This window comes from Scomber scombrus, chromosome 5, assembly GCF_963691925.1.
Source record: "Scomber scombrus chromosome 5, fScoSco1.1, whole genome shotgun sequence".
Classification (NCBI taxonomy): Eukaryota; Metazoa; Chordata; class Actinopteri; order Scombriformes; family Scombridae; genus Scomber; species Scomber scombrus.
The window spans coordinates 4,941,369-4,962,606 of NC_084974.1; the positions used below are offsets into that span (position 1 = coordinate 4,941,369).

Here is a 21,238-nt window from a genome sequence, read left to right on the forward strand (position 1 = left end):
AAGCATTATTTAGTTGTCGTTTTTACTACCTCGCAGCGGGGCCCCTGAAGGCAGCATCAGTAACCCTGCTACACATGCGCGTGAGTGACCGTGCCAGGGCAGGAAAGATGGCGGCCTGTGCGTTACGCCGAGGCTTGCTGAGCACAGTCAGTAACTACAACAGAAAACACGCTCACAGGATACTGAGCGTGGCTGACAGCAGCGGTGGCCTGGAGGTGTACAAACCGCGGCTGCAGTGCCGGGCCTGCGGACTGCCCAGCGGGCTGCAGCAGAGGAGGTTCATGTCGTCACGGTAAGAGACGCAGCAGAGTCACAGCTAACAGCTAACAGCTAAGACTTTAGCCAAGTACGAGCGCTTCAAGATGGCACCGCGGTTACACCGGCCACGTTACTGCGGAGGGTGCAGGTGTTTCATGTGCTTCATTATGAGCCTTGTGTTTAAAGTAGAAGCTGTCATCTAGTAACAGCTAAGGAAACAAAGTACAGTTGTCCTCTGCTGGTCATTAGCTTACAAGGCAGCTAGCCAGCGTGGATTGAGCAACACCTGACTGAGCTGAGCTGATCTGAGCTCTTATTTACACACCGTCGGAACGAAAGATACGTACGTCACTTCCTACGTACAAGTTATAATCCATGAAAATAAACTCGACGGGACACAAAGTGCGCGCCTGTACGTAACGTAAACTCTGACATGAATATAGTGGAGACAGGAGAGACTGGCGACCCAGTTGGTGAGTTGGTGAACTGAAGCCAGGTTGTTATTTAATGATTCCTCTCACACATTTAATTTCACTTCATGTCAAACTTTAATTACAGATCCACGTTATCATAAACATTCAAACAACAGGGAGCAATAACTAATCCATAAGCACCTTTTAAAAGATAGAAGCTAAACTCAAATCTTAACCAATTTCATCTGTAATTTATTGTTGAACTATTAATAAAATATTGAGCGTTATGTGTTGTCTCACCACCACCTCCGCAATTCCCAGAGCACAAAGGATAGATGGATAGATCTTTATTGTCATTGCAAACGCTATTTGAGCAGTCCAATGCAGCATAAAAAAAAAAAAAAAGATAAGTAAGATATCTGCACATAACACTAATACACATACGCACGCGCCAAGCACATCTCGCCCATACCTATGACCACATACACATTCATACTCAGGTGGCCAGGCTGTGTGCTCACACTCGTGGTCAGTTGTGAAGCAGCTCAGCAGCTGACATGTCAGGATGTGGCAGGTGGCAGGATTCAGGAAAGTCCGACTTGCCTTTCCCAGATATTTAAGCGTGAATGCACTGATTCCTTTTCACCTCAACCATGTCAATTAACTGATGATATTATCATCATCATCATCATCATCATTATCAGTATCACCAGTTGTAGAAATCCAAGAGGACAGCAAATAACTTTAAAGAATCACAGAGTAGAGCTTTAATAGATTTAAAATATATATTTCTATTAATTTACCAAGTACAATATTTCATATTGTTTTTTTGTGTAAAATTGTAGCAGTGAACATGACTGTCACTTCTTCAGTCACCTCACTGTTACATCTTCACCACCTAAACTCATATATATACTATATACATTTGTGAAACGCCTGTATGCTGGATTTTATAGTTAATATAAATGAGTACAGCGTTTATTGTATGTTAGATATGGAGTGTGTGGTCTCATACATTATATATATATATATATTTATATACACTCACCATTTGGGCCCCACAGTCAATAGCCGGATTTACATGCAGCCTCATTTTCTGATTAGAATAGGCTTAGAAGCACAAACCGAATGAAAATCAAAAACACCAAGCAGTGAGCTTCAGTGCCCCTGTGCTTCCACTCGTTCATACCACTGATGCTCAGTAGTTAAACACATCTGTGTGAATATTTAGCCTCTGATATATCTGGGATAAACTCTCCCCGTGATCAGGCTGCCATTTAACCTGCCATATAAAAAATTGGTTTTCCACCAATCATACCCTCTAAAAGCACGTCCAACCAGACTTGTTTATGAATCCCAGTTTTAAGAAAAGTTTCTGTGTTGGTAAGCTACTGCTGCTCCATTCAGTGACACATAATCAGACTAACATACCTTTACCCCCCCACCCCTCCAAAAAAGGCACTAATACTGCATAAACTACATAGATGGCATACCGTGCTGTTGAGTCACCCTGAATCACTGCAAGGGAAAGTCCTTCACTGCGACAGTTCTAGTTAGATGAAAACATGCTCAATCAATACATTTTATATCACACTGATAGAAACGTCTCTCTCTTATGATTTCATATGTGTAAAGTTTTATAAGTTTGGTAACACTGATTACACAAACAGTCTGTTGTTTATCTACCATAACATTTGCACCAAATTCCTCCCTAATAATATTGAAGTCAGGTAACATATTGTCAAAATGACTGCATTTCTTTTCTTGATGAACGTTGTATGAGTAAATATGTTAATGTGGAAGCACTCAGTGTTTATATATCACTGTATGATGTAATGTTGCATGTTCTGTAGTTCACTTTGGATAAGGGTGCTCTCTCATCTAGTGTTTTAATCAGTTATTATTATTATACAAGACAAAATAATGAAGATAACATTACTCTGCCCATCAGTGTTCAGTATCAGATCTGTGTTTCACAGACACTGATGAAATATTCAGTAAAAAAAGATAAAAATCATTGTGATTATGTTGAAATTACACAGTCATTACTGCTCCAGCTCTTATAGTTGACAGAGAGATGTAAAACTGGCTACAGATACAACATATCTGCTATCTTTCAGCAGGATTAGTGAACGCAGCTTGCATTTCCACATCCATGAAAGCAGGGTAATTTCAGGGTAAACAGAGCGTGGAACTTCCTGTTTATAATGAATTGAGATGTTCTAGTTGATAACTGAGGGTCACAAGTATTGCAGTATTGTATTTAAAAAATGAAATGACTCCTTGCTCACAAATGAATTGAAAGCAGTGTAGAGTATGTTTACAGAGCCTTCATCATGTCTGTTTTATTAAAGAGAAATCATATCTGGAGCAGCAGTTCCACTAAATGTCCTCAGATGACTTCTGCTGCTACATATGTGGACAGACTGGCTCAAGCTTTTCAGCATCATCTCATTTACGTCGAATACACACACCTGCTGGTTTCCAGGACACTGTTCCCTTCACAAACGTGTTGGTCTACATGTTTAGTAGGTTCAATATTTATTTCTTTAAATCACAGTACATTATTCTTTTTACATAGCAGTGTGTCACCAGTGGTCCCAGCAAGTCACACCCGTAAAGCAGCATGCACAATACACCTCGACATGTCAAAGTAAGAACAGCAAAGGTGCATTTAATGACATTAATGTAGACCAAATAATCCCAGGTGCTTTTTCCAATTTCTTGTTGGATGATATATTGTCTCAGAAATAATCAATAAATGATATTATTGTTATTTGAAGATCATTTTATACCACTGATACAATGATAATAGTATAATAATACAAGGGGGTGGGGGGTGGGATTGGAGAGTGGGCGCTACACTTCTGTAAAAACACAGACTGTCATTATGGGCCGGGACAGAGTTATTTACCTTTAATTCCATATAAACGGCGCCTCTTAGCTGCTAATGTGTAGTGTGGCAATATTGAGGTAAAAAAAAAAAGGATCACGGATATGGATAAGTCCATATATAGACATGATGATGTTGATAATTATGTTGTTGTACAATAAGTCGATAATGTAATTATTGTGACAGGTCTAGAAAACTGAAGATAATTTAATGACAGTTATATTTTAATATTTTAAAAAGTATAGAATGCACAGAAATGTCTTAAAGTCTTACAGTGTGGCCAAACAATACAGGATTTTCAATGCCAATAACAATATTATTAGAGAGTTTTATAAATTTGGTAATTGTATAGTTTAAAAAAAACAAAAACAAAAAAAACACCAATAAAATTTAGTTGAGGTTTCTTTTTAAATGTGTGTGGTTTTTTTGTTTTTGTTTTTAACAAGTGCGACTCAGAAATGTAGTGGCCAGGACTCTGTACAGTTTAAAAATAAACTTGTCTCTACTCTCTGGTGACAGGTTCAAAACAACATAACTGACATGTCTGCACTTCAGTTTCTTGCCAAATGCACCAGTACAGATATATCTACAATGAGCTCATATCATGTTTTGTCAAATGAAAATCTCTTCAGACATTTCAAACATTAACACAATGTCCCATGTTTACCTGTGAAATTTTTTGTTTTTTTACTTCAGTCAGCCTGAACATGTGACCAGAGCTTACAGACTTAGTCCTATCATTACTAACGCAGGGAGAGTCATCCTGTCTCTTCAATCTACAGCTAAAATGTTAAATCATTTAGTCCAGACAGTGCTCTAAAAAGGCACTTGAGTCTATGTTTTCGGCACAGTCAGCATATTTGTGTGTGTGTGTGTGTGTGTGTGTGTGTGTGTGTGTGTGTGTGTGTGTGTGTGTGTGTGTGTGTGTGTGTGTGTGTGTGTGTGTGTGTGTGTGTGTGTGTGTGTGTGTGTGTGTGTGTGTGTGTGTGTGTGTGTGTGTGTGTGTGTGTGTGTGTGTGTGTGTGTGGCAGCAGCAGTTAACTTGGCTGTGGGCCATTGCAGAGAGAAACTTGTTATCTGATATAAAGCCTCAGTGAGTGAGAGAGTGAAGGTGGGTATACAGGTGGGTGAGCAGTGGTCAGAAAAGCAGCAGTGACTCAGCACCAGCTTTTATCTCTTAACTTTAGCTTATGTAACTCTTTCATAACGTCATCTCCTCCTCCTGTTCTGTCCTGTCGCTCGCTCTATCCCCCCCACCTCTCCTCTGACACCATGACAGCGCTGTGACACAACGACACGCTTCACTCCTTCACATCAGGAAGAAAAGGCTGATGTTAAATGTCCGCTCTCTTCATTTATTGGCAGGTTGAGCTGCTGGCCGGGGGTAGTAGCTGCTGGCCGAAGCAAGTTCCAGCGTTGGCAACAGCATCGGCTCGTCTATATTTAGATTTGATTATCTGTGGCCGCACAGTGTATTGACATTTCTCAGATCGTTGCAGAGGTAGAAAGAGATGAAAGGAGCTTGTGTGGAAACCTGCTAGAGCCAGATATGGATGAAAATATCACTACACTCCTGCAGTTGTTGCATATATTTAGAGAGATCCAGCCAGAGTTTTCTGTTAGACCACTGACAAATTAAAAAAAAAGATGTTATGTAAGAACACACAAGTGAAACATGAGTGTTTAAGTATGTACCATATGTTATCTGACTGACATGACACAACATTACTTACCTTTTTTAAATTATAGTACCAGTTTGGACTACAAGAACTGAATAAAAATCTCCATCTAATCTCAGATTGTAGGTTTAAGATGGACTGAAATTCTGAAATATCACGAATAACTTTGGTTCAGAGAAAAATCCAGATGGTGGAGAGACTTTTCATGAAAAATACATAAACTTACAACTTACTGACTGCTGAAGGTTTCTTCTCCACTTTAACACGGAACACTTGGAATTGTTAGATATTTCAGGAACTACACTTGTTACCTTAAGTTAGATGTGCCCAGCAAGGAAGTAGTCTTGTACATAAATCCAATGTGAAACAACGTGTTGTTTTTCTACACTTAGATTTTTGAGCAGATTAAACAGAAATATAACATGCTGATTAGAGAGCTTTAAAGGTGATGGTAGTTTTGGACAGAGGCTAGCTGTTTCTACATGTTTCTTTATGCTAAGATAATCAATCAATCAAACATCACAGTTGATTGACAAGCTGATAATAAGACAAGAACAAGTATAGACCGAGGACAACGTAAAGAAAAGGAATAAAAATTGAGACCAGTGTATGTAAAAGAGAATATAAGATTGATAAAAATCTTTAAAAAATGTAAAGTAAAATAAGTAAGTGGGGGAAAAAGAGAGAATAAGAAAAAAAAGTTTATTAAAAGTTAAAGTAAAAAAACTAGGTTAAAAGAGATTTAAAAAGACAAAACAAAAGTCAAATGAAAAAAAAGAGAAAGTTGAATATAAGCTAGACTGTTACATGCTGTAGCTTCATATTTACAGTACAGACTGTAGAGCGCTAATCATTTCCTACTTCTCAGCAAGAAAGCAAATAAATGTGTTTCCCAAAATGTTGAAGTTCTGTAAATGTAAAGTTACTGTTGCATTCTTCAAAATCGTAGCCTAACATGCTCGCCAACATGGCTAAAGCATGAAGTTAAATTGTCACCCATCAGCTGGTAAAACGTTACTTCCAAAATTAAACACAGCCAGATAAAACCATCACTGATCTTTATTAGAGAACAGTTCCAGGACCTTTCTGACACTCGCATCGCAAATGTCGTTGACTTTGCGGGGGAAAAAAGTGGTTTAAAAACAGCGAAACCAGGTTACCTTGATTATTCTTGTATAATACACCCAAGATATGAAAATAACCTGAACCAACCTAATGTGCGACAGTAAATCCCACCGCCCATATATCCACCTCATTAATCCCCACTCTTTATCTTTCTGTTGTGCAGATTAGCTTTGCAGGGAGCGCAGAAGTATGCGTGTTATTTATTCAAAGTGACCAGCTGTTGTTGTCGGGCTTGTCGATATATACTGTAAGTGTGTGTGTGTGTGTTGTTGCGAGGCTGAACACGGAGATTAGGTTGAGTGGGATCTCTTTTGACATCTGACAAGTCGAGGTGTTTTATTCAATCTCGTCAAAATTGCGATTGAGATTACAAGAGGAGGGGAAGGAGAGAGGCTGAAAGGAGGCGGTGGGATTTTCCCTCCTGCAGGGATGATGGAAATTATCTCTAAAGGAGGGAACATTTCTGTCGAGGCTCCTTAAGGACTTACTGGCTATATGTGTTTGTCCTTACATGATGTTTTTGATCCCGGGCCCCACGTTTGTACTGTAAACAAGACTATGTATTCCAGTCAGATGACTTCCTATTTGATGGCTAAAGTTTGTTTTACACATACACACACACACACACACACACACACACACACACACACACACACACACACACACACACACACACACACACACACACACACACACACACACACACACACACACACACACACACACACACACACAAGGTCCAGTGTGTAATGGTGTTGCCTGTATTTGGCAGGAACAGGCCTGAAGGGAAGATTTTGGAGACGGTGGGAGTGTTTGAGGCTCTGAAGCAGCACGGCAAATATGAAACAGGACAGGTAAAAGACACACACACACACACACACACACACACACACACACACACACACACACACACTGAAGATGGACCACTTCATCATTTGGGTCAATGTTCCACTGATTTTCTGAATCTTAAAATACAGTCCAGTCTGTTTTAAGTTTTGATCCATCTGCCAGTATCTTTGTGTTGTTATGACTACACATTTCCAATACTGAAGCACTTTGCGTGATCCTGTGTTAAAGGAATGTAATCCCATCTAACTTGTGCTTTATTAAACCTCCCGCATATATAATCTCATATATAATCTTATCCCCTTTTCTCCTTGTTGTTCTCTCCTCAGCTGTTTCTCCACAGTGTGTTTGGCTACAGAGGCATCGTCTTGTTTCCCTGGCACGCCCGACTTTACGACAGAGACATCACCCCTCCCATGTCTGACAGGTAAAGCTCCATGACTGGCAGACTGGGCTAAAAATAAAGTTTTGTGGTTCTTATATAATTGAGATCCTGTCATGTCTTTTCACTCCCAGCAAGCCTGAGCCTCCAGGAGCCCATGGGTCCAAGGAGGTGAAGGGGAAGACCCACACCTACTACCAAGTCCTGATTGACACCAGGGACTGTCCTCACATAGTGAGTCACTTTATGTTTTTAGCAAGGTCAGATTCTCACGCAGGACCATAAAGCACTGCCTTTTGTTTCACTTCAATATAAAATTCTTTAGAAGACATTTAAGAAAAAATCAGAACAGATGAAAACCTTCAGCTGATTTTGTGTTGAAGCTTGATGCCAATAGATTGAACCTTAGTAATTTTGCATATTTTGAAAGGCCAAATTTTTTTCATGACCGGATGGAAAAGTGTCTGAGTCACTGCACAGAAAAAAAAATCAACACCAGAGTCTTATATTATCACATTCTCAGTCAGCCTTTTTATTTTTTCACATGATTAAAACGAGCCTATGTAACTGGTCTCAGGGTTAATTACTTCTGCCATTAATGGGGTAGTAAAAATGTACTATGACAATTGTAGACACCTAATAAGCATTTTGACTGTCCTGACACCCAGTGTAGTGTAGGGTGGTTCAGCTACAGCTGTGTGTGTTTGCACTTCATGTGTGTGACTGTTGGTTCATGTTGTTTGACAGTCTCAGAGGTCCCAGACAGAGGCAGTGACGTTCCTGGCCAACCATGATGACAGCAGAGCCCTGTACGCCATACCAGGTACGCAGCAGTGATGGCAGGTTTTATTTATTAGCTGTTCCATTAGACTGAACCTCCAGTTACAGTAGAGAAGGTTCACATTTTAATATGGTTATAATTGTTTTCTGTCTCCTTCCCCATGTGACTCTATATCTCTGTCTCTTTCCATCAGGTTTGGACTATGTGAGCCATGAAGACATCCTGCCCTATAATTCTACAGAGCAGGTCCCCATTCAGCACGAGCTGTTTGAGCGCTTCCTCCTGCACAACCCTGCCAAATGTAAACACTCGCCTCCAGTCCCTACTTCAGCTTCCAACAGTGTTCTCCACACAAGCCTTTACTGTCCTCTGTAGTTGTCATTAAGAGCCCATTTCATCCCACCGTGAAGTTATTATTTAACACATTCACAACAATATTTACTGCCAAGTTTAATATTGGCTTTACTGTTTACATATTAATAATGCGTTTCTGTTTTTGATAGAAAACCTGGAGCTCATGTAGGATTCAGTTTTGTTACTTTCTGTACTGTATCTATCCTCAGTAAATATTTGTGTGTGTTCTGTCCTTCCCTGGACTCTGCAGCTCCTCCGTTCACTGCAAGAGACACCTTGAAGGCGTGGCAGGAAAAGAACCACCCCTGGCTGGAACTCTCAGACGTCCACAGGGAGACCACCGAGAACATCCGAGTCACTGTCATCCCCTTCTACATGGGCATGAGGGTAAATGAACAGCTTTCAGATGCTTAAAGAAATGTGAAGCTTCGACTGGACCTCATAAAGCATGAAGCATAAAGACATAGCCACAACAGCTTACGTCTTGTTTGCAATGCACTGTACTGTGTTTGGGTCTTCCAGTCAAGATCCTAGCCTTAAGCATTTATGTGTTTAGTTTGTGGACTTCAGGGGTTACAGTTAATCCTCTCAAATACTAACAGCATATTCTTTCTCTTTCTCAGGAGGCCCAGAACTCTCATGTTTATTGGGTGAGTAACTGATTTATTTGACAGGTGCACTGTGTAGAATGTAGTGCCATCCAAAGAATAAACCAGACTTGGCAGAAATGGAATATAATATTCATAAATATGTTTTTAATTTGTGTGTAATCCCATGAAAATACAAATTCTGTTTTTGTTACTTTAGAATGAGCCCTTTATATCTACATAGGAAACACTAGCTTTAGAGAGAGGCTTTCATGGTTTTCAGCCACCGTAGGTTCTCCTAAACATTTACAAGGGAAGGGGTAATCATTTGGTTGTAATCTGCTGCCTCCCCTCTAGATGCCACTAAATCCAACATTAGTTAGGTACTAGCCAGGCACTGGTTTAATTCACTAGCAGACTTTGTGCATTAATGCTTCTGTGTAAGATTTAGGTCATAAAACAAGAGAAAAAATGCTGATAGCAACTTTCCAGAGCCCAAGATTAAATCTTCAGCAGTCCAAAACCATAAGATCTTTAGTTTACAATGATATATGACAAATAAATACAGCAAATTCTCTCATTTGACAAGCTGGAACTGAAGAGTTTAGTATTTTTCCACTATTTTTGCTTGAAAAATGACAGTTATCTAAATAGCTTCTGTTTTTCTGTCGATATACTAATCAATTAATAGTCTTCTCGTCTCGACTGTATTTGTGTGCATTATCTTCCTGTAGTGGCGGTATTGTATCCGTTTGGAGAACATGGGCAACGAGGTGGTTCAGCTGAGAGAGCGGCACTGGAGGATCTTCAGTCTGTCTGGAACCCTGGAGACTGTTCGAGGACGAGGTGTTGTCGGCAGGGTCAGTGCAACCCAACTCTTTCTTATGTTGTCAACATACAGTGTAGCTCTTTGTAGATGCTTTGCTGCTGCAAAAATGTGTCAGTCACAAACGCAAAGAACATGTCAGTGACAATGGTGCGTTCCATTTGTACTCAGAAGTCGGAATTTCCGAGTTCCCAATCGAAAATCGGATTTCTGCCTCATAAGGTCGGAAGAACGTCACTAGCCCTTACATCAAAATACAAGATGACTACTACGTGCATCAACAGTGTGAAAGTTGTAGTAATATCCTGTTTTTTAGCAGTTGTGTCCAACTTCTCTCTGTGGACATGTTGCTATGGTGATTGTATGCGTAAAATATAGCGAAATCATTTTTATCAACTGGTATTGCTATCAATGGCTGACCTGGCTAGAACCGGTTTCCGACTTTTCGAACCGGAACCCTTCAAACTCGTGTGTCACATCATTCCCATCTACGACTTCCAACTTACGAGGTAAATGGAACGCAGCATTAGCGTCTTGCAGTTGAAACGCCGCATTTGTTTAACATCATTATTCTACTCCTATGTGTGATGTCACAGGAGCCAGTGTTGTCCAAAGAACAGCCAGCATTTCAGTACAGCAGCCACGTGTCTCTTCAAGCCCCCAGTGGTCACATGTGGTGAGTTTGATCCACATCCCCACTGCTGCCATGTTGCAGTATTTGAAACATCTTGACATAACCTTTTGTGCTCTGTTTCAGTACTAATTTACCATTTGCAATATGACGATCACTCACCCTGTCCTGTTATTTGTGTTCAGGGGGACGTTTCGTATTGAACGGACCGACGGCTCTCACTTCGATGTTCGCATTCCTCCTTTCTCCCTGGAGAGCAACAAAGATGACAAAGCACCCCCTGCTGGCTACACATTCTAACTGCGAGTAGTCAACCCCACTCCCCCACCTTCTCCACCTGCAAGGCCCCAGGCACCCTGTCAGTCTTAGCCGTGCCTGGCTTGTCCTGAATTGTCCTTCCCTTGTATCATTGCCTCAGCCTTCAGCAGAATAGCATCAGATTAAGGAAAGGGAATATATAGATAATCCACATGCAGGCCCAACTAGCCTTTTTTCCTGTCAGAGTGCACCCAACTGCAGTCTGTCATTGATTAAATCATATAAGGTAGAAAGTCCTGTGCATCTCCACTCCCATATCATGTTTGAACATGCACAGTCTAGTGGATTTGGGAAGTACGGAGGTGAAATATTGTTGCCAGGCAGAGCTGGGCATGTTTTGCATTAAATTGCTGAAATATTGACCAGGTTGTTTTTATGGTGGGAGTTGTCCCTGTCGAGCTGTGGGTTCAGTGAAAGAGGAGCAGCTCCATACTGCGGCGTCAGGATACTTCAAATCAACAAGAATACATGAGGCATGACTGCACCACGTTTTCCGTATCCGTTTTTAAAGCATAACAGTCACGTCAGACCTCTGTGGACTGTTGATGAGAGGCAAATTAGTTACAGTACACAAGTATTCCTGTTTTTACTGGTTTACAATGTTATGAAAAAGTGGTTGGATTTAGGATTTGATTGACACTTCAGTAGAAAAAGTCTTTAATGTCAAAACTTGATCTTCATTTCCTGTAGTACAGATATAAACCACATTTTGTGCAGATTTTCACTCCCTTCAGGTCAGTATGTAGTTGTGGCAGCAGTTACACTACAAGTCTTTGGTTTGGTCTGGAACTGCTTTGCACAAGTTTGCACACATTTTCCCTGTTTATTTTTTCCCAAGCTCATGTTCTGCCAGGCTTCTTGGGCCCTGATAGTAAACAGCAGTTTAAAGTCCTGTCACACAGTCTGGCATATTTCTTGATGTCTGGACTGACTCAGCCACCTCAGGATACAAATATAGTGTTTTTTGAAGCCATCCACTGCCGGCAGCAGCCCACAGCATGATGCTGCCACCATCAGGCTGTACGGTGGGAATTGTGCCCCCTCCCCTCTCTCTTTGGTGTCACTCCCACATGGACATTCAGTTTTTGAAGCTGGTGGAAGCAGATTTACAGCTATGCCATATTCTATTTTTCTTTATGGTGATTAATCCAGCTGTACTCTACGGGATACTCACTTACTCGGCCACATTTCTTTGTATCCTTCCATCTACTAGTAATTTTGGGAAATTTTGATTACAATTTTTAACCTGTTACAGATTTGTTCAGTTTTTTCTTCATGATGCCGTACAGACAATAACTAAGGTGTATTTAACCTTCAAACCACTTGTCACACCTTCATTATACCCTGGTGATCTTCATACAGATGATCATGTGATTCAGATGTTGTTATCAAATAATTTCAGTTTGATATTTCCACTTTATTTATATCAATTATGTAGAGATCTAGTTCCCTTTTTGACATTTAAGTCCAAGAAGTGAAGTGTTAAAAAAAAAAAAAAAAAAAAAAAAAAAAATCCTAAATCCATTCACAGTGATTCAGTAAGTTAAACCAACAAAACTAGAAAAAGTTAAGGGGGCTTTTAAAATGCAACAATGTGTTGATGGATAAAAATAAATGCCTGTTTTGGTGGAAAGGAGGAAATGGTCATGTCTTAGTTCTATCTTTCAGTAATAAATGATGTGTACCATAAAGTAATTAAACGGAGCAGTCAGACAGAGGCATGTGTGTCCGCTCCACGTAAAAACCAGAATGAAGTCTTCATCCTGTAGACACGAGGTGGATGTCTTTTGTTAAGGCTGACTGTTTGACTTTTCAAGCTCTGTGACAAGAAGTTATGAGCCTAATATTTCTCTCTGTAATGCGAGGAAAGAAACTAACATGTTTGTTTTTGATATGTGATTTGAAGAAACTGTTGGTTGAAATACTACTGTAAATAGAGATGTAATTAAAGGCAAAACAAATAAATATACCTTTTGAAAAATACAACATGACATCTCGTTGGTTTTTATTTTGTGCATGTAGCAAGAAACACGTGTGGCGAGATGGAGAAAAATGAGTTTTATTGGCTGTATTATGAATAACCACCACCAGATGTCAGTATATTCATATGTCTGCTCACTCTGACTACATACAGATCAATAGTGTATGAACAATGTTTTCACATTTACTGTGCTGAATACTGATGAACCTATTATGTCTCTAATAGCTTGCTTATAAAATGAACTCGTCCTTATGCATATTTCAGTGTTTGGAAATAAGACTGGACTGAATTAATGGTCAGACATGTTAAATACACCCATCACTTTATTCTGATTCATGAAAGCCCTTTTAACTAAACTTGGACTGAAAATATGCGTTGTTCTCTTCCGAACTTGATAATAAAATCTGCTGGTTTAAAATGAATATTGATTGTCTTATCGACAGAGACGGAAACACACTCACGCCATTTATAAATTAGTATGTTGCTCCTAGTGCTTCATGCGGCAGAACCCAGAGAACAAAACGGCGAGAATGAAACAGATTGAACTATTCAAGTCTGGTGTTTATATGCAAACCCCCAACATGAACCAATTAGTTTAAATTAAGGCTTTAAGAAATGAATCGATACTTTCATAATTAGCTGTATCCCGATTTTACAGGAAGACTGTATACCATTTTAAAAGCAATGAGTCATCGTGTCCAGATATTTGAACTTCTACTTTTGAACAACGCAAGATTAAACTGACAGATGTTTTTAATGGAGTCTGGTGTGTCGACCCCCCGCGAGGAACAGAGCAACGGGTTAACAAACTGCAAATTTGGTGGTGCGCGTGCTCTTCCAGCCCCTCCTGTCTCCATCACTGTGTGAAGAAGGGAGGGTGGACTTGTGCTCACGTGCACGCGCCGCGCGCCCCCATTCAGTTGAACAGAGGGTGCAATACATAATTCAGTCCCAGCCAGGGGACACCTCAGACTCTCCCCTCCTGCCAGCCCGCGGAGCCGCAGCCTCCACACTGCCCGAGGACCGAGAAGCCGATGCGGTCGTTTGCTGCTCTGCGCCGATGGAGAATCAACCTTGGAGAAGGGCGAAGGCTGTTTGTTGCAGGTAATGCATGACTTTGAGCGGCTGAGAAAGGAGCAGACGTAAACATTGGCATGCCCTATTTTAAGCACCTCCTCCTCTGCTCCGGGACAGAGGGTTCTGTTTGAGAGGACAACAACAGAGGAGAGAGAGAAGATAACGGCGCTGTCGATGGTAAATATTTTGGAGACGTGGTGAAGTTGTGTTCGGGATAGGAGGCTGCGGCGGGCCACGGTCTGCACTGTCGGTATCCTGCATCCTGACTTTGCTGTGTCCGTGCTTTGCGGCCATGCTGCAGGCAGCATCCTCAGACCTGTTCCCGACTTGAGCTTCACTCTCTGGGATTAACAAGTTCCCACAAGCAGAAAACTACTACTTCTTCATGTTTTGGGGTATTATTTTATACTCTTGGAACATTCAGTCTTCTGTGTAACTGTGATGATATTTTCCATTAACATTGAAACAGTCTGGATGTTATTTCTCACAGTGCTTCACATCGGCAGGCTGTGACATGTAATCAGCTGCACACATTTGAATGAACAGTATCTCACATGTTAATTAAACCTGCCTCTGCATGACAGCAGGGTGGCTTCAGTCTTGTTATTATCATAGTTCACATTAACACAGCACCATGGGTGCCAAGCAGACCAAAGGCCAGGAGCCTGGAGGAGCCAGTCCCCAGCACAGCTGGAAGCGGACTCCCACCAAGGAGCGGGGAGACATCTTGGCGTCCCTCATGCTGAAGTCAGGGGACCGGCTGAGCCGTGGGGGGACACCACCGCCTTACCAACGCCGCATTGGCATGATCCAGGAAATGATGCTGATGGCCAAGCAGGGCAAACAAGATGAGGCCACAGAGATGCTGAAGAACCTCCGACAGGTAGCTGCTCTGTGTGTTTGTGTGTGAAGGAGTGTGTGAGTAAAACCCTAGGGGACAGAACAACAGCACAACATTCCTGATTCACTTCTCTCTGTTCTGGCCCCTGTGTGAGCATGTTAGTTCTTCTTCAGCTGATGCCAGCACTGATGCTGAAATAAGCCAGGCTTGACTGACTGTTGACACACTGACTAAACTGATTCAGGGAATTGATGAATTGACCGCCTCCCTGTCTGTGTGACTGAGCAGGAGCCCCCCTGGTTGGTTGGTTGGATGGTTGGTAGGCGGGCGGGCGGGCGGGACATGTTGTGCTCAGCCTGGTTCTGCAGCACTGGTACAGTGTGACAACTGCTAGGATTTATAGCCTTTCTCAGTATTTCAAGACATTTGCAGTGCTTGGCTGCTGCTGTTGCTGCTGCTGTTGTTGTTACTACAGAGCAGAAGGAAAAGGCCAGCAGTGGACTGGAAGAATCTGGTGCGGCAACAAACAAAAGGGAAGCAGGAGAATGAAAAGGCAGAAACACCACCAGTTGAATTGAAGGATTTGTAGAGCTGCAAAGAAAGGGGAAGAATATGAGCACAACAGGACTGAAATGATGAAGTTCATGTGAATATATGTGTAGTGTTTGAATAAGAGGAAGCAAACATAAGTTAGAGAAGCAATAATGGAAGAAGAAATAGGTTTGTAAGCTCTCATCCCCGTAGACAGCACAGCACTGAATCCATATGCTGCCAGTGTTTATCCCCCTATGACTCAACCACAGGGAACAATGCCTCCGGCTTACAAACACACATTGCTTTCTCAGTTTATTGTTTTGGTTTTGGTGATTCCATCATCTCTTTTCTGTTACTATTTGTAGTGTTCTGATCCATTTAGATAGTTAATCCTTGAATCAATGGCAAACAGTGGAGCGGAGCAAAACCTCTCCATCCATCATCATTAAAAGCAGGGGATTACCGTCTCTGTCGCTGCTTGATTAAGCTATGATACTCCAGAGGAGGAGAATCACGTTTTCTAGTCTGAAAGTGAAGGCACAATAACACAGCAGTGTAGTTAGTCTAACAAGTGAGCAACAAAGCTGTGATTCTGTGTTTAGAAGAAGACCCATGAGCCAAGGCTAAAACAGGGCTACATCAGTATGTTTCGACTACTTTTGAATGTGAAGCAGGTATTAAATATGGTCACGGTCATGGTTTAAAAGCTGTTGAATCATTTGTTGTATGTAAACCACTGGTGGCTGGTGACTCAAGAAATTGGGGAGGAGAGGAAGAAAACCAACCTACAACGTAATGTTTCTAATGTTCGAAGCAGTAAAATAATTACTTCGATTTTAAGGGGTGACGCAGCACCCATAAAAGCCATAAAAATTAAAAAAACACAGAGGAAACAAAGTGTGTGGGAGGGTTCCGCTCACTCTATACACGTTGGGAGATTATCTTGGTTGCTGCTGTGAGGCCTTTTGTTGTGTCCAGTCTTCCAAGAACAAGAGAGAAGTAAAGGCTGGCTTCTTTAGATCTTATAAGGTTTAAAGAAGTCTAACACGCAACAACATAGCAGTCAACATGGGAAACATTATACTTCATACCAGACAGAATGAGCGACCTCAATTGAAAGCACTTTTATGTTTTTTTACTGGCATCTGAAGAGAGCGGCTTGTATTGTCGGAACACTTGTCCAAGCTGTTTTCATGGATCTCTTTTTTATTCAGCCTCATTGATACATTTTTAGGTATTATTAGCAAACAGCCACTCTGCAGTTGACATCCATTAAGGCAGCAGGTACAGCTGTTGGGAGATTTGCAGTGAGCTACATACGAAGGACTGCTTTTCAGTCATTAAGATACCTGCGAACAATTTATAAACTGAATATGACCTTTTCTTGTCTTGGCTTTTGGCGTGGTGTATTTACTCAGTGTTGTTTCACGATCAAGCAGTGTTGAGAGAGGTAGGATCATGTAAACAGCATTCAGAGCTTGGCCTCTATCCACTGCCCACTGGATGAAAGATAAGCCATGTATCTTTCATCCAGTGGGCAGTGGATAGAGGTCAAGCTCTTCTGACCTCTGAAGGATTTTTCCTTGATCGTGTGGTTGAAAATGGGATTAAGGAAAAGGAAATGTCCACGAACACGACACACACCAACTGAGTGAAAGTAAATAATATGGAGGGATACGGGGGATGTGTCAGATGGATGGATGGATGAGTGTTCTGAGAATTAAGGAGGCTAAAACAACATGTTCTACCTCGGTTTGACTCTTTCTGCCAAAGGTATTAACTTCATATGGATGAGAGCAGATTTTCATGGTGGATCATGAAAGGTGAAATTAGAAGAGCTCCATGTGCTTCATTCTGAACACTTTGTGATCTGGCAGAATGGTACATAACAGACTGATCACACAATGAATTGAATAAAGACAATTACGGAAGGTAGAAAAAAAAAACACACAGGGAGCTGATGAGGAAAAAGAGAGGAAGGGGTGGCGAGTGGTTACATCAACATTAGAACATAGGGGGAACTATGAAAAAGGAAAGAGGGGATATGACTCACAGAGGGAAAAGGAAAAGAGAGATGAAGTGACAGAGACGGTTTGTTTGTAGAAGATAGGAGCTCTTCGCTGGTTACCAGGTCCCCCTCCATGTTGCCCGGAAACCATGCCGATTGCCAGAGAGCTCGGACTAAATAGACAAGATTGATTAATCACGTAGGAGCTCTGTTAAGAGCTAATGGGCAGGCCACCTTCTTAATCACCACCCTTCAATTAAACCAGAGATAGCATCTCTTAACCACTTCCCCCCAAGGCTGATCGCTAAGCTATAACCATCAGTCTCTGAGGAAACCACCACCTTTAAATCTAGCCTATGTGCCTCCCTCTGAAGTCCCTAGTTTGCTGTAAATAGCTGCATCTGAGTTTTAACTTGTCTTACGCCGGGAACACGGCGAAAAGCGGCCTGCGGCGAGTTGCCATGCAATCTCTATGTAAACTCGCGGCAGCCGCAATTCGCCACCACAGCAGTGAGTTTACATCTGTGTGTTTCCGGCGTTAGGCTGGAGATATACCCCTGGCCCTGTCATGTCCTTATACTGCCTCTACACTGCCCCTACTGTTCATGTGCGTATTGCATTTTGCTGAGGCCTAGCGTTAATTTCAGCCATCATGCAAAGTTGTGAACACATGTTAAAACCAAGTCTATCTCTGGCTTTATGGTATTTGGCCAGTGTTTTGTCAGATTTTGAGGCTGTTGAGTTTGGTTGCCATTAATATTTTAGCTGCTAATGGTCATTACTTGGTGCTGAAGAACTATTGTCTTTCTATTTTATTTTTTTGTTTGTTTTCAAGCTCAAAACCTCCAACAAACACAATAACAAGGAGTCAGTGTTTTTCCTCAATTTCATTGTCAGCTTTGTGTTGCAGGTGTTCCCTGTGGTGCTGCACGCTGTGTCATCAAAACTATTTATGTGAACGTTATACAGCCTAAAAGACTACAACCTGTTACATACATTGCACAGTGAAATGCACATACTCCCTTACATCCCTTATCAGCAGCTGGAGGGCAGCGTCTGGACATGATGCTATTTGTTTGATTGATTGTTTCAGCTTTGTTTTGGCTGCACTTTAAATGACAGTGGTGTGAGAGCTGCCTGCTCTGTTCCATCAAAGGCTAAATCAGACTTGTTCAAGTGCAGTTTTTACAAGCTCACTTTAAATTCAACTTTCTAGCAATTTAAAAAAAAAAGCTGTTATCTAATTTATAATACAATAATATCGTTTATCGTGATTATTTCTGAGACAATATATTGATAGGCCTACTTACAAGGAGTGAGGAGTTATGATATTTGCTTGGTAAAAAGAACTACAGATGTCATTAAACCTGTGGTAAAAGTACAACAATTGTTGCATTCATGTCATAACTGAGTTATTGTAGTTACAAGAGAGAGACTTGAAAAATAGCTTTCACACCAACGATGTGGTCATAATAACAACTGGAAAACGGAATGTTTTGACATATCAAACTTCATAATATGGAAGTGCCTAAAAATCCATAAGGACGCCTCATGTTGTTCATGAGGATTAAACCCAGATTTAATGTATATATTGTCATGTTGTCAATGCACAGTATTTTTAACCTTCACCCAGCCAACTCTGTAATCATACAACCATGGTGATGTAAAGGCTCACAAGATGTGAAAATAAGAATCTTTCCCCCCATCCCATATTACATGAATGCAGCAAAAACAGTTACATTTAAATGACATCCAATAATACTAATAAAGTCAATTTAATTAAAAAGGAGCTTTACACTATGTATTTATCTGTGTCAAACAGGATTAACTATTATCTTGGAATAATGCGTGAACCACATCAGAATAGAGACTCAAACTCATTACATCTGGATTAGCTACCGTTGCACTATTTATTTTTTCTTGGGATATAAAATCCATATTGTACAATAATCCCACCTTTTTAACTTTCATGTCTGCTGTCTAAATATCTACAGTGTTCAGCCCCTCCCTGGTTTGCTGTTATTAGACACATCCACTCAGCCATGTACTCTTTTTTACTTATGTGGACGTATGGAGTGCACCACATGACATATTGGGTAAGGTCATGTTCCAGTGCAAGAAGTTTTGGTGATTTACATTAATGTCAGTATGATTTTGAACAAGGTATTCTTGCTTCAGGAACACAACATAGAGGGCCACACAACCCTTTTTATAAATGATAAACAAATACTAGGATACATTAGACCCTTCAATGCTTATGATACATTAATTAGATTCCCAGGATTCTGTGGGTGTGTACAAACGTGCTTAATTAACTGGATTCTTATTAGCTGACATGTAACATTTTGGCAGGACACATTGAATGGCACACAAGATGAATTATTGCTCTTTGTATATTGAATTTGAAAACCAGCAATTAAGAATATGTATAAAACTCAGCCAATAAAAGCTATTTTTTGGGTGGGATGTCATGTCAGTGTAGGGACCCAGTGCTAACGGCACAGCTAAGGTGCGAGACACTGTTGCACATGTGTCACAGAAACCAAACACGTGCTAGGTGAGGAAGGAACATTCAAAAGAATTGATAGATTGCCATGTGATATTCATCTGTCCTAATTTATTCATGATTTGTGGATAGTTTGGTGACCCGGCACGGCTCCACCCTACTTCAAGCTGAAGAGAGGCCGAACAAACTGGACAAATTTCCTACACTCAGACCTTCATATAAAGATAATAATAATAATAATTGTTCATTAGTAATCTAATCATGTCAGAGATGGACCACAAAGTCTAGTCAGTATGTAGTCCTTAATAAAAGGTCATTGTGTGCTTCATATATGGGTGCTCCAGCCCCAGGTTGCCATTTCCTCTTATTTACCAAAGAGCCTGCACTTGAGCTGTCATGTTTGCCCTGCCCGTCTCCAGCTCCATCTTTGTTCATCTGGTCTCAGACCAGCGCTTTGATGTTGACCGTCTCTAATTAGCGTGGGTGGTGCTTCCTAATGAAAGAAAAGCCCACACTGTTTTTCCTCATGGCATAAATGGTTGATGTATGTGTGTGTGTGTGTACGCACTCAACACACTACCCTCTCAGAGTTCAAGGAAGTAGGCTCTGCATTTTTATTTCTATTTTTCCCTTGTCATGTATATTTCATGAAGGACCACTGTTAATAATGTATGGCTCTTCAGGAGGGTGGATAGCATTTATGTACTTTTGTCTATTGTTTTTATATTTTTCCACTGCAGACCTGATCACCAAACACACACACACACACTCCCTCAGCAATGTCATGTGACGCTTTGAATATGCTAATTGTTGATTCATAAACCTTTTGGTGTTTGGGTTCAGATTAGAGCGAGCTGAAGATTAATTCATATTCAGGGTCGAGCTATTTGCATAACGCCTCAAATCCTTATCACACTATGAAGGAGGACACAATCTGTGCTCCTCTGACTCATCGTCTCACACAAACTCACACAGAAATGATCTGTATTTCTTCAAATTATAGCCACCGGTGTAATCATTTTCAAGACATAAAAATCTGTTCCAACTAACTCCCATTAAAACAAAAAAACTTCTCGCTAGAAATAGTGAGTTGACCATTTTTTCAATAAATCATTTTGGTCTCAATATCTAAATCCAGGCCCTCTAATAAGTGTGCCTGTGGCCATTTTGGAAATTATTGCTGCATAAATAAGATTTG

At 40.9% G+C, this 21,238-nt stretch overlaps 2 protein-coding genes across 3 annotated transcripts in view; both read left to right on the plus strand.

Moving 5' to 3' along the window:
- Nucleotides 1-69: 69 nt before the first annotated feature.
- poldip2 (polymerase (DNA-directed), delta interacting protein 2) lies at nucleotides 70-13,079 on the plus strand. Of its 2 annotated transcripts, none has more exons than XM_062419144.1 (11): nucleotides 70-292; nucleotides 7,141-7,222; nucleotides 7,544-7,641; nucleotides 7,731-7,830; nucleotides 8,344-8,419; nucleotides 8,571-8,678; nucleotides 8,982-9,118; nucleotides 9,355-9,381; nucleotides 10,053-10,178; nucleotides 10,741-10,820; nucleotides 10,961-13,079. In XM_062419144.1, the coding sequence occupies exons 1-11, from the start codon at nucleotides 75-77 to the stop codon at nucleotides 11,073-11,075; spliced, it is 1,167 nt and encodes a 388-aa protein (XP_062275128.1). In that variant the 5' UTR covers nucleotides 70-74; the 3' UTR covers nucleotides 11,076-13,079. The 2 variants fall into 2 exon arrangements, with proteins under 2 accessions (XP_062275128.1, XP_062275129.1); XM_062419145.1 differs by having other exon boundaries at nucleotides 71-292; nucleotides 7,147-7,222.
- Nucleotides 13,080-14,785: 1,706 nt separating this feature from the next.
- The window catches only part of lrrc75a (leucine rich repeat containing 75A), a 67,146-nt gene continuing 60,693 nt past the window's right edge, over nucleotides 14,786-21,238 (plus strand). Inside the window, exon 1 of the mRNA XM_062419175.1 lies at nucleotides 14,786-15,034. Coding sequence (XP_062275159.1) covers nucleotides 14,786-15,034 — 249 coding nt within the window. The remainder of the gene's footprint in view (nucleotides 15,035-21,238) is intronic.